Source organism: Nannobrachium achirus (genome assembly GCF_963921795.1).
Source record: "Nannobrachium achirus genome assembly, chromosome: 7".
NCBI lineage: Eukaryota > Metazoa > Chordata > Actinopteri > Myctophiformes > Myctophidae > Nannobrachium > Nannobrachium achirus.
In genome coordinates, this window is record NC_137816.1 from 11322544 (window position 1) to 11339788 (window position 17245).

A 17245-nucleotide genomic window follows, 5' to 3' on the forward strand; every position below is an offset into this window, starting at 1 on the left:
AGAGAGAGAGAGAGACACACACAGAAACGTAAGAAAAGTGTGACGTTAATAAATAGCCGACTTTTAAATATCGAATTAATAAAGAACTAAATAATTCTTTGAAGAGGTGGGGGATGGGACAATGAGAGAAAAATGGAGAGAAAATTAAGGAGGACAGAGAAATTGAAAATGAGAATTAACAAAATATGTATGGCCTCTATGAACCAGCGTTTCCCCTTTGTGTGTGTGTGTGTGTGTGTGTGTGTGTGTGTGTGTGTGTGTGTGTGTGTGTGTGTGTGTGTGTGTGCGTGCCTGTCTGTGAGTGCAGTTCATCATTAGGGCCAGCCTCTCTGCGTATGATGGATGGCTCACCTGAGGCCAAACACTTAATTTTCGCGGAGAGAGAAAATAAATAAATAAAATCACTACAAGAAAGGAATGAAGGGATAGAAAAAAAAGTGATGGAGTGATGGAGAGATCTAAGGAGGGGTGTAAAAATAACAGTGAGTTGTGACCGTCCACATCACCTGTTAATGACTGAAAAGCCTGTATCTCTATTATTCGTGTTAATGTAACCGCATTAACCTTTTTGTCCCTATTTTCGACATGTCACTATAGTTTTACAAAAATGAAAAAGAAAAGACTACATAAAGTGAAAATAGAAGCTTGCCTGGTGTTTCACGGGTTCTTGTGTGGGGTTATTATGAACCCGTCTGAAAATGTGTTATGGCATAAGTGAAATAGGCAAGTTTCTGTCTGTCGTTGCTGGGCTTAGAGTAACTGCAGGCCTACTGTATAACGTGTTTGTTTTATAAGGTTTTCAATGGATTTTTTTTATCTGATGTTTTGTCAGATTCACTGCAAGGCACACGAAAAACATGCGGAAACTACCCCTGCATTCTGCAGAGTTCCACGCCGCTAAACAGGTGCGATTGGTTAACAACATGAGCCCTGGAAGGACTGGCTAGTGTGGTGTGCGCCCTGCGCTTTGCAGCGCTTCTTCGTCCAGCGTGAACCCGCTGTTAGGGTTAGGTGTTGCACATGTCCGGTTCATATATGGGTATATCTGCACGCCAGCTAGAGTCACAGAGCGATGTGTCAACAAATATGGACATAGCGAGCGTGATCAGGGCCAGAGAGAAGAAGAGGGGGATGGAGGAAGGGAGGGGGAGATGGAGAGAGAGAGCCTTATTGCACCCACAAAATAACCTGACACACACACACACACACGCACACACGCACACACACACACACACACACACACACACACACACACACACACACACACACACACACACACAAAGACACAGAGAGACACAGAGAGAAATAGGGAGAGGGAGAGCCTATTTCAAGCTGATAAAACCAAGTCACAAACATTAAAGCCATTAAAACAACTGAAAACAAAGCAGGTTTATATGTACTAGGTTATCAGGTTATCAGGCTGTTATAATAAAATATAATATAACATAATATAATGTACTGTGTGGGGGGCAGAGCTTATTTGAATATGCCATACATATTCTATGACAGGCAATCTGTCCCTAAATGGAACCTGGAGGCAATACAGGCTCCACGGCTGTGTGTGTGTGTGTGTGTGTGTGTGTGTGTGTGTGTGTGTGTGTGTGTGTGTGTGTGTGTATGTGTGCACGCGCATATGTGTGCGTGCTTGCAGTATACACTTGGCATTTCCCTGCCCAGACCCACTTTAATGAATTTATAGATATGAATGTATTTCTCTGCACAGATCATATTTCATAGGGGTGAGTGGTGTGTGTGTGTGTGTGTGTGTGTGTGTGTGTGTGTGTGTGTGTGTGTGTGTGTGTGTGTGTGTGTGTGTGTGTGTGTGTCTGTGCGTGCGTGTGTGAGTGAGAGAGAGAGATAGAGAGAGTGAGACAAAGACTTTGTGAATAAATAAAATGATTTAAACATCGCTGTCTTTTGAATTTACAGACATAAGCAAAGTTGTGATTACCCCCTAGAAATTACATTATGCATATCTAAAATGTTGCCAAGCATTGTACTTATTTTTAGATATTTAAATCTACGATATAACACACATGGTGTGTGTGTGTGTGTGTGTGTGTGTGTGTGTGTGTGTGTGTGTGTGTGTGTGTGTGTGTGTGTATGCGTGCGTGCGTGTGTATGTTGGGACACGGCCCAGCCCTTTTATCAGTGACCAGTTGGTTAACAGGCTCATGCATCACCATTTCAGACACTATTATGAACACACTGCACTTTGGCACCTTGTTAGAAGTGAGTGTGCACGTGTGTGTGTGTGTGTGTGTGTGTGTGTGTGTGTGTGTGTGTGTGTGTGTGTGTGTGTGTGTGTGTGTGTGTGTGTGTGTGTGTGTGTGTGTGTGTGTGCGTGCGCGTGTGTGTGCGCGTGTGTGTGTGTTCTCTCGTGCTCCCTCCACTGCCCCTCTCCACTCAGAATAGCAGCTAGGTAATAAATTGCCATAATCAAATCTCATTTCAGAGAAATACCTGTGGGAGCGAGCGCACAAACAGGACAGAACAAACACACAGGAAGTGGTTCTGGTTGGAAGAAGAGAGGCAGTAGTTTGTTCTAATCAACATGACAACCAATTAGACCATTAAACACCAGCACACGCATGCATGCATGCATGCACGCACACACACACCCACACACACGCACTTTGAACATCGGCTTAGCAATAGCCATGATGTGTTGCTGGTTGGTTTTGCATTTCACATGAGGGCGTTTTTCAAACACACACGGAAGAGACTGAAGCCATTCATCACTAACCGTGGACCAACCGGAGGAAAAGCCTGTTTATTTGGTGTCTGCGTGTGTGAGAAAGTGTATAGTGTACATTATATGAGTGCATGCACATCACAGGCTGTGAATATAAGTGTATATTCAAGCATGATGTGTGCTAGAGTGTGTGAGATGATGACCATATAATATGTTATTACCGTTTATTGATGACCACATAGAAACTATTATATTCAGGTTGTAAACATACTACAGTATGTATTAATTCATATGTTATTAACTCTCCTACTGCCAGATTATTTATTTATTTATTGGGTCTGGTGCCATCAAAAAGCGGCTTACCTTTGCGACGTTATAGTAGATAGATAGACATTTATTTATTTATTTATTTATTTATTTTTTTGATTGTGCAATAGTGCACTTTGGTCTGCCAGGCAGCAGAGGGCGGCGTCATGCGAGAATGAATGTGAATTTGCCTGTTATGTGTTGCCGTGCATTCAGACCAGTCACTGGCCACAGAGCCTCACAGCCACAAGGAATCAACAAGGAAGTGAATTGGTCTCCGTTGATGTTAACGCATAATGGATTTTTTACACCATCACCGCGGAAAATGTGTTTACAGTACACGGCGGCGCGACCCCTCATCAGCTTAAGGACATCAACAAGGTAAACGAACGAACGCGAACGAGCGCCGTATTGGCGCGGAGGTCTCTTGAGAATTGGGGCGAACAGGAACGTCCAAAGCAGTATAAGAGTTAATTAATACATACTGTATAATATGTTATTACTACACATTGTAGCCATACATAATTAGTTCAAGTAGGCTATTTTGGCTGATTATGTATATCCAGAAATGGGTTATCATTATTAAACTAATGTTTGTGGTTGTACTTTACTTTGTAGGTCGGATGCACTACATGTTAAAATCCTTTTCATTTACCTCTTGAGAGTGTACAAACCTAGCATTTGTACATTTTGTACACTGTAGCAGTTTTACACTTTCAACGGCAACATGACAGTGAAAAGCTTTTTTAGTATTCGTTTTTACCATTATGCAATGCATTATTTAGACACATGTACCCTATTGTCCCCATTCTGGGCATGCAATGATTGATGAAAGTTGAGCAGAATTAGGCAAACAGTCAGGAAAAGTGGGTTAACATTCAGCAAAAACATGACACCGTGCAAATGTGTCCTGCAACTCAAACGAAGCCACTAATCCACACCGTGTGGATGCTCAGTGAGGTTGTTCCATCTCAGTGGTTCTCAAAGTGGATTCCAGGGACTTTGTGGGTTCCTTTATGGGGACCTAAATTGAACCATACAAGTCTGTAACTCTAACAATATACAAATGGAACCAAATGGACCCTAACAGGTCCATTTGGTTCCATTTGTACACTGTCAGAGTTAAGGGGAGACCTTGAAATGTAAAAGTTTGAGAAACACTGTTCCATCTCTAACCTGTGACGTGGGGCTTGCAGTGACACTGTCCTGTCTCCTGGTCACAGCGGGGCTCCAGGCCTCCTGCAGCGCCAGCCGTGCCCTGGTGGCTGCAGTTACAGCGCACACAGCCCTCAGGGCTCCCGGCCCGCAGGCCGAACCAGCCAGGTAAACACTCTGCACACCTACGACCTGCTACCGCTGCTTTACAGCTGCACTGACCTCCCACCTGGAGAGAGAGAGAGAGAGAGAGAGAGAGAGAGAGAGAGAGACAGAGAGAGAGAGAGAGAGAGAGAGAGAGGGGGGGGGGGGGGTGAGATAGAGAGAGACAGAGAGAGAGAGAGATAGAGAGAGAGAGAGGTGAGATAGATAGAGAGAGACAGACAAAGGGAAAGGGTACCTTTACGGATCACATTGTGATGAGTTAATTACAGTGCTGGTGCATTGTGGGAGAATAGGGCAGGGTGAGCCAAGCCTACTCCCATCCTACTGCCTTCTTCCTGGTATGTCTTTACCCCCCCATACACACACACACACACACACACACACACACACACACTTATGCACACGCACCCTCCTTGAACCTCCTTGAGCTGTCGCTTTCCTCTCCCATTCTAATTGGATCACAACAAATTACATTAATTGTTTACTGGCAAACCAAATTGATACAATGAGAAAGAATAGAATTCTAGAATAGTGTAACACTCCTGCAATTCCGCACAGCCTTGCTTTGGCATTTGCCTCCATATCGAATTCAACCAATACGTTTTTATTGTAAGTAATATAAATATTGTGATTGATGATACCTTTATCAATGTTATGTTGAAATTATATTGATTTATACATGACAATCTATCCGTTTTCATAATTATAATAAATACAATATTTATCAATAAATACTGTACATTTTATAATTAATGTGCAAAATCTCTGTATGTCAGTTTGCATGTCTGTACATCTCTCTGTAGTTCACCTATATTATATTGAGGACCGTCCATCCGACCGTCCGACTTCAAACATGCGGGCGACATATTATGACCTGAGGGAGTGCCGTGCCTGACATATATCATGATCCGGTTGTCCAGAACCGCCATTAAGGATGGGATGATAATCGGTATAATTCTTATTGTGATAAGAAACACTGACAATAATCGTATCGTGGAGATTTATGTTTATCGTGATATTATCCTCCGTCAGGCACTGGGATCAATTCACTTTTAATAACCTGGAAATAACACTTGAAACAGCCTTTTTTCACTCTCTACCAAATCTCTTTGCCCAAAAATGTTCCTCCCCAGGATAATAGATGTTGGGGATATTTTGATTATCGCGATAATATAGTAAATCGCAATTTATTTGGTCACAATAATCGTGACATGACATTTTCATATCATCCCATCCCTAAACAATAAACCCAAAGATAGAGATATATCGTGATCCGGTTGACCAGAACCGCAGATCCGTCAGTGGTCAGTGTGGTGTACATGTCAATTTGAACCTATAGTGATTTAATGATGATCGACAGTCCGTGGTGGGTATATAATCGAATGTATCACCTGTCATATTCAGTGGACCCTGATGAAGGCTATGCAAGCTCTTTTTTAGTTCGCCTGAATGACCTGTGTGTGTAGTCTGTGTACACATGACAAAAACAGAGAAAAGGAACTTAAAAATGTGTTTGCCATAATGCCATTGTGTACGTAGTTTTGTTGTCCTTGGGGAGAAGTTCGCAACGACATACACAGTGTCTCTTGCACCAACGCACAAATACACAGAGAGAGGGAGAGAGCAAGACACAGAGACGGAGCGAGACAGACAGAATGATATGGAGAGATTAGTAGGACACGCCTCCTGACAGAGATCTGCGTTCTGCTCAGAGCACTGCACGTCACCAGCGTTTTGTGTACTTTAGAGTAGGGTTTCTAGGGTGCCATTGTCTAGGGTGCCATAACAAGTCCAGGGGTGCCCTAGAATACTTTGATCATACTTGGAATGGATCCGTTGAACGCCTTAGACCCTCTTAATGAAACAACCTGAGTTGCACTGTACTTGATGCGTTCTTTTTTTTTTTATCAAGCCTATACCAAAGTCTCTTCACCAAAAATAGCTGATCTACAAGCTCACAACGCATCACAACACGATGCATTGTGAGTAGGGATGCCCAGATCGGGATCGGGAGATCGGGATATCGGGGCTGATTTCAAAAGATCGGAATCGGGAGAAAAATATCGGGAAACAACTTGTCTTTATATATTTAAAAAATATATAAGCTGATGAGCTTTATTTTTAATTTGTTTTGATACAATGCTGCACTAAGTGAAAAAAGAAGCTTGGATAGAATGGATACTGTTATTTAAATTAAAAAAACAACCTTAAAGGACAACATAAAAGCATTTTTCCTTTCTTTTTCCTCAATGCATTGCCGAAAGATCGGATCGGGAAGGATCGGGATCGAATCGGGAGCAAACATATTTGATCGGGATCGGGCGCAAAAAAAACGTGATCGGGGCATCCCTAATTGTGAGCTTGCAGATCGGCTATTTTTGATTAACTAGCCCTTACCCGTTCAAAGATATGAGCTCCGAAATGATGTGCAGTGTGTGGATTATGGGATGTGCACTGTGCACACAGTATATGAGGGATGGAAAGTAACTTTAACTGGTGCTTGCATGCTAATATGTAGGAGCATCAATGTAAGAAATACCCGTTCCATTTAACGGCTACAGAGATACTGTGTACCGATCTGCATGATTTTGGACAACATCTGTAACAGGGACATAAATGTAAGGTACTCTAAATGAACAATGTAAATGCCGTGGATGGAAAAACGTATTTACAGGGTTGACCTGAACCAAAAGAAATGAAGCACCTCTGATTTAGAGAGAGTCAACTTGTACTGTACCACAGTACTTTGATGTCAAAATGATGTCAAAATGCTGTATCTGCAATGCTAAATGTGTACAGGTTGGCAGTGCCCGTTTCAACCTTTTCAAAAGTGACTACTACACAGATTGATTTACAGACACGTGTTTGAAGCAAATTTGCATTACTCCTTTAATTATACTGCAAAAGGAGAGTTTAAACCTCCAGTTTAATTAGTATGTTGATGTGGTGATAAATCGACACCTCACCACTGTATCTCAGTGCTTTTTATTCGACAGCAGAAGAAGAGCAACCGAGAAGCACACATTATTGGATATTGGAGAGGAGGAGTCTGATTGGCTATTGTTGGAATTTATGTAAAACCGTCTCCACCCACTCTGCTAGGAATTGACCCCCGGATTGATTCTGAATTTGTCTTCCAGTGTTTCTATTGACATCTGTGTTCGTGTGTGTGTGTGTGTGTGTGTGTGTGTGTGTGTGTGCGTGCGTGCGTGCGTGCGTGCGTGCGTGCGTGCGTGCGTGCGTGCATGCGTGTGTGTGTGCTCGCATGTGTGTGTGCGTGCGCATGTATGCTCACTTTTGTGCGAGTTTCAAGGAATTCAACATGTGTGTTGAATTCGTTTGTAAATTATTTGTTTATGGCCGTATACAGCATGTGTGCGCACATGTTTTTGTGTACACACACACACACACACACACACACACACACACACACACACACACACGCTTTTGATAACCACCTATACAGTATGCACAGGTATGTTTCTGTGTGTGTGCAATGCATCACTGAGTGAGTGTGCATGTGTAAGTATGCATGTCCATGTTTGTGTGTGTTTTCTCCAGAGACTGAAGGTGTGTTAATGAGAGTTTTACATACTAGCTGCTCACACGTGCACGTGTGTGTGTGTGTGTGTGTGTGTGTGTGTGTGTGTGTGTGTGTGTGTGTCTTCCTCCTACATCAGATGGCTGATAGATGGCGCTAGGAATACACACGCACTTAACACATCCAATAGATCAATATAACCGGCATGGAAATGTGTTTGTGTGTAAGTCTGTATCTGTGTCCCTACATATACGTACCATGTGTTTCTGCATTATACTGTTTCTGTGTGTGTGTGTGTGTGTGTGTGTGTGTGTGTGTGTGTGTGTGTGTGTGTACCTGATCACACTGCATGCTGCCATTGACTGTTCCTGGGGCGTGGCAGTCACAGGGCTGACACACATCAACTGACCAGGGATCAGATCCCTCCAACCTGAAAAACTGTCTGCTACACCACTCACAGCTCTTACCTAGAACAGACAGACAGACAGACAGACAGACATGGAGGTCACTATAAAATTATTACAATAATGATTACACTGTTAATGATTCTACAGCAAATCAGTATGGATGCAATTAGGGCTGGGACTCGATTAAAAAGGCTTTGTAATTAATTAATCGAAATTAATGGCATGTTTAATCGCATATAAATATCTGATCTGAGAAGCCATTTTATTACAATTAAAATGCATTTTGGTATACGAGTGAGTTTTTTTTAATCAAAATTTCCCATCCACTGGGCTGAGCAAATAAGCGGCTTCTCCCATTGCGCGCACTGGGCTTTGTGCCAGTGGTTGGTGCATCGGTATGATCGGTATGCCTGAAACTTGTCCAGTGAGAAAGGTTCTATGGTGCAAAAACTAAGCGCGATTAAAATGCGTTAATTTCTTTTACCTCTTATTAGTAGTGTTGAACATCGTACCAGTCAACCCAGTCTCACTTTGACGTATGGGCAGAACTCCTCTAAAGTCGAAATAGTTATCTTCCCTGAGTGCCCTGGTTTTAGTGGCCTCCTTGCTTTTTTTGGTATTATCTTTGACAACGTGGATACTGGGGGACAAAGATTTACTATTCTGTCCATAACGGCACATAACTCGGTAACGGCGCTGAGTCGGCTCATGTGACGTTCGCACCGCTCGACACAGCAACTAGCTCACTACCGCTCGCTCTGCGGTGTCTCAAAGGGCTCATGATCGCCTGAGACGACGCGCCTCCATCATGGATCCTGTGGCGTGAGCAGCAGGGTCAGGTGGCTGAGAATCCAAAGCTCGTGGTTTCAAATCCCACTCAGGGAATGCCTTTGTTTTCCTTTTTCTTCTTAGACCACTAGAGGGGGCAATGACTTATGAAGCGCCCAGTCAGAATGTGACTAGGGGCTAGTCACTGGGCGACTTAGAGGAGTTCTGTCCATACCTCAAAATGTGACTAGGGTTGAGTGAGGCTTGCAACAACCGTAGTGTTGAACGTCACCACTGTACCACCACATGGTACCATTAACTGTGTAACATGCCATCAGCAGTGTGCATCATCATCAGTACCAGTAGTGTTGTGCATACAGTTGTCACAGACTCCTCCCCCTCCCCGATAGTGCTCATCTGGTTGGTCATCAGCTGTGACATCATAATGACAGGAGTGGGCGTGGCCATTACACTGGCAAGGGCGGCAATTCATGGGCTGGAGCTGGTCACCTGGCCTGAAGGGCTTGTCGTTGTAGAGGGGTGCACATCTCTGGCACTGTATTGGAAACACACATAAGCACACAGATATGTCAATCAGGTTAACCACGTTCAACCACGTTTAATAGGTAAAACATTTCACATTTTCACATTTATGTCTTCAAACATGCTAAAAAAACTAAATTATAAAGTATAATATAGGGCTCTTAAGTGGTTAAACACAAGACATTTTATAGTATACTATAGTAAAGATATGTCATAGTTATTTTCTGATTGCTTGAAACCCTTCTGTTTCAAAGGTTCAACTGAGGTACTTCCCTTTATTGAAATGTTTTTGCTCAATAGGAATTCATAGTTTTAATTGCAGTTTAAAAGGTACAGTAGGCTACACATGTAGTGAACAATTATAACTCTCAGTCTTACTGTAATAATAGTGTTTTTATAACTGCAATATTATTGAATGTTTTCTTTGCTTGCTATTTATTATGTCCATGAATTAAATACAGAGGGCTTCCAATGTAAAAAAGACTGTAAAAGGTCTTATTTGGGATGTTACTTTTAGGCAGGGTGTTTAACTGTACTTGTACTGTAGTACATTTCAATTGTATTGACCATACTTGTACTGTTCTCCATTTTTGTCTAATAAAAATAATTAATCAATCAAAACTGTAGACAGTCTCACACTTTTATAACAATTCTAAGTCATTACAACCACATTTTGTACAGATTATATATATACTGTATATATATATATATATATATATATATATATATATATAATCATATTTTCCTCACAATTTTGTATCCCTAAGCATTCGCAAACACGTCTTCAATTAATTAGTCTATCATTGTGTGATTTTACAAACACAACCATATGTTCAGAATGAAATAGTCCCTTGACGTTTACAATGTAAGCATTTATACACAAACGTGCTAAAGTGTGTGGATGGGGGGGGGGGTACTTTAAGTAGATTCTTAGAATCACAATGTGTGTTTTGTGTGCGTGTGCCTATGCATGCATGCATATATGAGTATTACAAAATGTCTCTTGACACAGGACTTGCACACTTTTACAGAACACAAAGAAATATATATATAGAGAGAGACGGAGATAAAGGAGGCGTGTTTAAATCTAAAGAGAGATTTGAATAAAACACATTAACTGAATAGAAAACACAGAGGTATTCTGTACCTCATGAAAGGAACTCATTACAGAATATTAACGCACACACATAATGTTCCTCTCCCGTGTGCACAGTATGCAATGAGTGCTGTGCACTCTTTCTTTCTCTCTCTCTTTCTCTCTCTCTCGCTCTCTATCTCTGTCTCACACACACACACACACACACACACACACACACACACACACACACACACACACACACACACACACACACACACACACACACACACACACACACACACACACACACACACACACACAATTTTGCTCTCATGAATGTGTGCACTGCACTCTCTCTTTCTTTCTTTCTGTCACACGCACACGCGCGCGCACACACACACACACACACACACACACACACACACACACACACACACACTTTTGCTCTCGTGAATGTGTGCACTCTCTCTTTCTTTCTCTCTGTCACACACATGCATGCTACACACACACACAGGCGCGCGTGCACGCAAGTCACAGGGAAATCCGCCCGCTAATGAGGAATGACTTCCAGCAGCCAAGCCTCTCAACACGACCACTTTCATGTCAAAATAAACATGTCAAGGTGTGTGGAAGGGAGAGGAGGGAGGGGGCGGTGCAGGAATAAAACATGCATGTTGTGTGTTGTACAGAGCAGAGGCGAGGTGAGAGGACGGCCCTCTTTGATTGTGTTCAGCAGTCAGTACAAATTATAGCAGACATGAGGGCATCAAATGGAAGGATTAAAAATGTATATACAAAATAAATAAAAAACGGCGAGTTCCTCCCATGTGACACATTCAGACCTGAGCAGTCTATTATGTATGAAAAGACACAGGGGGGAAGGGAGGAGAGGAAAAAAAGAGGGATGGGACGATATGCAATATTATCGTTTATCGTGATAAAAAAAACTATCACGATAATCGTATCGTGGAGTTTTAGTATATCGTGATATTGTCGTCCGTCCTGCACTGGGATCAATTCACCTTTTATTTGCAGAGCTGCATATCGGTACCATTTAAAACCTCTATTGGTAAAACGTACTTATAATATACGTACTTGATACAGTCTTTTTTTTAACTCTCTATCAAATGTCTTTGCCAAAAAATTGCCGATCTACAAGCTCACAATGCATCGCAACGCCCCAAGATAATGGATTTTGATTATCACGATAATATCGTAAATCATGATTTATTATATGAAATTTTCATATCGTCCCAATACTAGTCCAGAGAGAGAGAGAGAGAGAGAGAGAGAGAGAGAGAGAGAGAGAGAGAGAGAGAGAGAGCGGAGCAAGAGACTGTGTGAATGAGTGAGCATATGGGGAGATGTGGAGGAAAAGAGAGGAGAGAAAGAGAGAGGGTTGTTAGTCTGTCCATGCAGACGAAAGTCTGTGTGACTGCATGCACGCCGTGCGCGGACACACACACACACACACACACACACACACACACACACACACACACACACACACACACACACACACACACACACACACACACACACACACACACACACACACACACACACACACACACAGTTAAATCAAACTCAATCATCCAAATGTCAGGAACACAAACCTGTCAGTTAATGGATGGAAACAGTGAACCGGAGGTACAGTACATATAGACATTATCCAGTAATAAACCTCAAATCACTAAAGATAATGTTGAAACCGAGTAAAACATGATATAAAGACGTTTTCTCATATATTATATTTGTTTTACTGTCTCTTACTCCCACCATCAATGATTAATGTTATATAGTGGCTTCTCCAAAAAAGGAGTGGTAAATGGTAAATGGTGCATTTATACAGTGCCTTTATCCAAGGCACTTTACAATGACATGTGCATTACATTCACCCATTGACACACAAGCAACTAGGGGTTCAAAGTCTTGCTCAAGGCCACTTTGACACCAACTCTGGGGGAGCCAGGATCGAACTGGGAACCCTTTGGGAACCCTCTGTGTTCTAAGACGGCCACTCTATCACTGATCATGGCGCTTTTATTTGGTATCCAGGAAACTGAATGGAAGTGCATATGTTTTGACATGTTTATTGTTAATTTTATCAGTTTGAAACCATCTATAGACAGACAGTACTGAGAGATGCCTGTCAGCATGAACAACATAACAGGCCTGTGTGTGTGTGTGTGTGTGTGTGTGTGTGTGTGTGTGTGTGTGTGTGTGTGTGTGTGTGTGTGTGTGTGTGTGCATGCGTGCGAACAGCATTGGTAGCATGGTTCCCTGTAGAGTGATTATTAAGAGGATCTGATGAAACAGCAGGATATTCTCAGAAGACCACATGCAAGCATGCACGCACACACACACACACACACACACACACACACACACACACACACACACACACACACACACACACACACACACACACACACACACACACACACACACACACACACACACACACACACACACACACACACACACACAGTCTGTCTTTAAACCAGTCTGTCTGTAGTTCTGTCTATCTACCTGTCTGTTGGATTACCTGTCTAACTACCTGCCTGTTGGACTGCATGTCTGTCTGTCTTATTACCTGTCAGTCTGGTTCATATTAAATGTAATTTTTTTCTTCCATTTTTGCACTTCCAAGAGGGATCCTCTCTCGATTTCTAATCCCCCATTCCCTTTCTCCAGGTCTCTTCTCATCACCCCCCCTTTCCCTCCCCATTTCTTCTCATCCACTCTTACCTCTTCTCTTCCTCCATTCCCTCTATATATCTCTCCTACTCCTATTCTCACCCACACTTCCCTCTCTCCATCTCTCTTCTTCGTATCCCCTCCCCTCTCTCTACCTCTATTCTTCTCATCCCCTTCCCTCTCTACCTCTATTCTTCTCATCCCCTTCCCTCTCTGCATCCATATTTCCCCCTTCATACCGTCCCTCTCTCTCCCTCCCAGTCTACTCATGCCTTATTGTTCTCCTATAGAGAAATCACTTCCTCCATCTTTCTCTCCCCCCCCCATCACCACAGTGACTATGTGAGCAGGAAACATTACCATAGCAAATGAAAGAGGCATCGCTTTCTTCTTCTTTTCTTTTCTTGTCGTTTCCATCCCTTCCTCTCCCAGCCTGCTAATGAGAGCAGGGACTGCTAGTTGGGAGTTAAGAGTAAAAAACCCAACACTGTGCTTCTCTTCTGCAGACAAAAGCTTTTCACCGGTTGACTCGTTGCTGCACCATCTAAACCCAGTAGAGACGACAAGGAAACATACTATATCCTAGAGTCTCCATGCTTGAAATGTAAAGAAGGATGTGACCAGTGGGAGACTGCAACGTACCAGTATCATTTTAAATGATCTTTAGAGTATTATCAAATGACTTGGACTTGAACATACCTATCTACATAATAAAAGCACACTCTCACTTTCACACAGACAAACGCGGTGCATCCGGCTTTGTCGAGCTTCTACATGAACACAATTGGCCCGTGTTCAGGGGAGGGAAGCCGGCCGGGGAGGTTGAAAATTGTCACTGCACGTAATCCTACGGGCTGGGGCGGCACCAGTCAGCAGGGAGTGTTGGTCGGGGGGAGTAGGACTCCTGGGGGTGGGGGCTCCTCACTTGCAGGTGAGTCAGTAGGGTACAACAGCAGTGACAACACAGAAGCGTGTGCGGGGAGGAATCAATTGGAATAACGAATAAATTAGTAAATTGTTATGACGATAAAATGTATGAATGTTGAATAATGCAAGATAGCAAGTATGTCATAAAACAAAACATTCATATGCAAAAGCAGAAATGCACAAGTATTTTGTGTTTGTGTGTGTGTAAGAGAGAGAGAGAGAGGGAGGGGGGTGTTGGGGGAAATAAAACATCTGCTGTACTCTGACAGTTTAGACAGAAGTTGCTGAGTGTGGAGTCTAGGCTAATGGATCCTGTATGTGGACATTCAGATGGCCTACTTGAAGGAGCGAGAGAGAGAGAGAGAGAGAGAGAGAGAGAGAGAGAGAGAGAGAGAGAGAGAGAGAGAGAGGAGAGAGAGAGATGCCACCCATCCCATCCTGAATGCCATGACCAATTTCATGCTCTCTTTGGAAAGGTTGTGGCACCAGTATGTATGTGTGTGCGTGCGTGCGTGCGTGTGTGTGCATATGTATGTATTTGTGTGTCCAGTTTAAACCCAGTTAACCCCAGCCTATAGGTGGAAATCTGCTGCAGTTGCAGCCTTTGACAACATATATGTTGAACGACCCCAAGCACTGTCACTATCCATAACTGTCCATCTCTCTCTCTCTCTCACACACGCACACGCACACGCACACACACACACACACACACACACACACACACACACACCATATGGAATACAACCATAACCTAATCTGTGATACTTGTGTAAAATTGCGAGAAGAGACATGGAAAGAGAATCAGAGAAGAATGACAATGTCCTCATTTCAAATAGTACTAGTTCAAATGATATTCAATTACAATCAAGAAGTGGACATGCAGTATTTATAGATATGCAGGAGGAACAGAGGGCTCACAAATAGGATTTCACAAGAAAGAGAGCACATGCATAAAGAGTGTAGATATGCGTGTGTGATGTGTATAATACAAAATGTGATCTAATGCTCAGAAACGACAGAAGCCATCAGCTGTGGACAGACAGAGAGAGACAGGGTGAGAGATAGAGAGTGACAGAGTGCGCACACAAGAAAGAATCAAAAGAAAGTGAAAGAACGAGAGAATAAAGTGTGTGTGTGTGTGTGTGTGTGTGTGTGTGTGTGTGTGTGTGTGTGTGTGTGTGTGTGTGTGTGTGTGTGTGTGTGTGTGTGTGTGTGTCTCTCTCGTTGATCATTCTGACACATGTCTGAGCATTTCTGTCACTTTAATGTCACTGTGGAAATTCTGCAGATTAGTAGAACATCCGTCAGGGAGCCGGGCCTATCCAAGCCAACAGAATGCATGCAATATTAATCGCTAATATTCCCCCAGCCTTTTATGCTCCGGTATTACAAAGACAGAAGAGGGGTCCTGAATATTCACGCTATGGACATGTTGGACACACACACACACGCACGCACACACACACGCGCAGGCAGGCAGGCAGGCAGGCATGCACACACGTCACACGCACGCACACACGCTACAGCCCTGACATACCGATGTCTTTCACTGGAGGGTGGTTTTGTTCACAAAAGGGATTAATGTAGTTTCTACAGTAATCTCACGGGTACACACACACACACACACACACACACACACACACACACACACACACACACACACACACACACACACACACACACACACACACACACACACACACACACACACACACACACAGTTATTACCATATACTCAGATTGCTTATTCCTGTCCCATCTGTTACCACCTGCTAACTAGATACAGTTATCACTGAGAAAAACAGAACCAGAGAAAGAAAAGGAGAGAGAAACAGAGACAGAGAAAGATGAAAAGAAAGAGAGGTAGGAAGGAAGAAAGGACGGACGGATGGACGGACGGACGGATGGCAGAAAGGACGGAAAGAAGGAACAGAGAAATGAAGAAGCAAAAGAAGTGAACAGTGGAGAAATGTGGAAAGGGGAGAGATAACGAAAAACTAAGTGGAAACAAAAGAAAAAAGGAGGGATAAAATAATAGTAAGAGAGGGATGAAGAGAAAGAGAGACACTACTGATGCATGTTGGGAAAATGTCACTGTCACAGACCATGGAGAGACAGATGGAAAAGGAGAGATGAGAGAGGGAGTAAATGAAAGGAGAGATGGAAAGATCAGAGAAGAAAAGATATGTGGAGGAAAGGGGCTGAGGAGGAAGTGAAAGAGAGAGACCTTTGACTTTGGCTAGCCATTTTTTTTTCATAGCGCATCAGGCTCTTTTAATAAATGGGTGAAATGCGGTTGCATTGTTTCTTCTCCACGTGAAAGAAAATACTTGAAATGAACGGGAGCCATCGGAAATCTAGTAAATAAAATAGGAAAAATCCTTGGCAGGTAATCTTCATTATTTATGGCAAAACTATAGCAGTCTAACACTGTGATGATTCGTTCCTTAGTTAGGGTCCGTAGAAAAAAGCTTGTTTTGACCAAAAAACTCAATCTGGGAAAGAGATAAATGTATTTTTCCAAATCCAATAACATGGAAGTGAATGGGGTCGGAACATTTTGGGATGACGTCATTTCCGGTTGTATCCGTCTCTTAGCAAACTAGCACCATTCATGCGTTGATGAAGAGCGCCCTCTAGCGCAATCACTGAAAACCCCGAAATGACATGGGTTATGTAGTCAATGTCAGTGAACTGTCGGATTTCAAATGACGAGTTATTGCGTCAATGTCAGTAAATGTGTTAAGTGTCAGTCAAAATGTTCATTAATAATGTGTCTCCCTGGAAATCAAAGGTGTTTTAAAGAGGTGGTGCCATAGTTTTGTAACTTTTCATCCCCTCCCCTTTTACCATTCACCCAACACACGTGGATGTGGCTAACTTCAGCTGGGTCACCACCCACCATGACAACCAGGCATACTTAATGAACTGGTGGGTGTGGCCACATACAAACCTAA

The 17245-nt window shown here is 42.8% G+C and overlaps 1 protein-coding gene across 1 annotated transcript in view; it reads right to left on the reverse strand.

Annotated features, from left to right (window-relative positions):
- ush2a (Usher syndrome 2A (autosomal recessive, mild)) overlaps positions 1–17245 on the reverse strand; it is a gene marked incomplete at both ends in the record, with an annotated part of 371709 nt that overhangs the window by 290740 nt on the left and 63724 nt on the right. Inside the window, 3 exon segments of the mRNA XM_080730052.1 lie at positions 4178–4385; positions 8199–8329; positions 9398–9593. Coding sequence (XP_080586178.1) covers positions 4178–4385; positions 8199–8329; positions 9398–9593 — 535 coding nt within the window.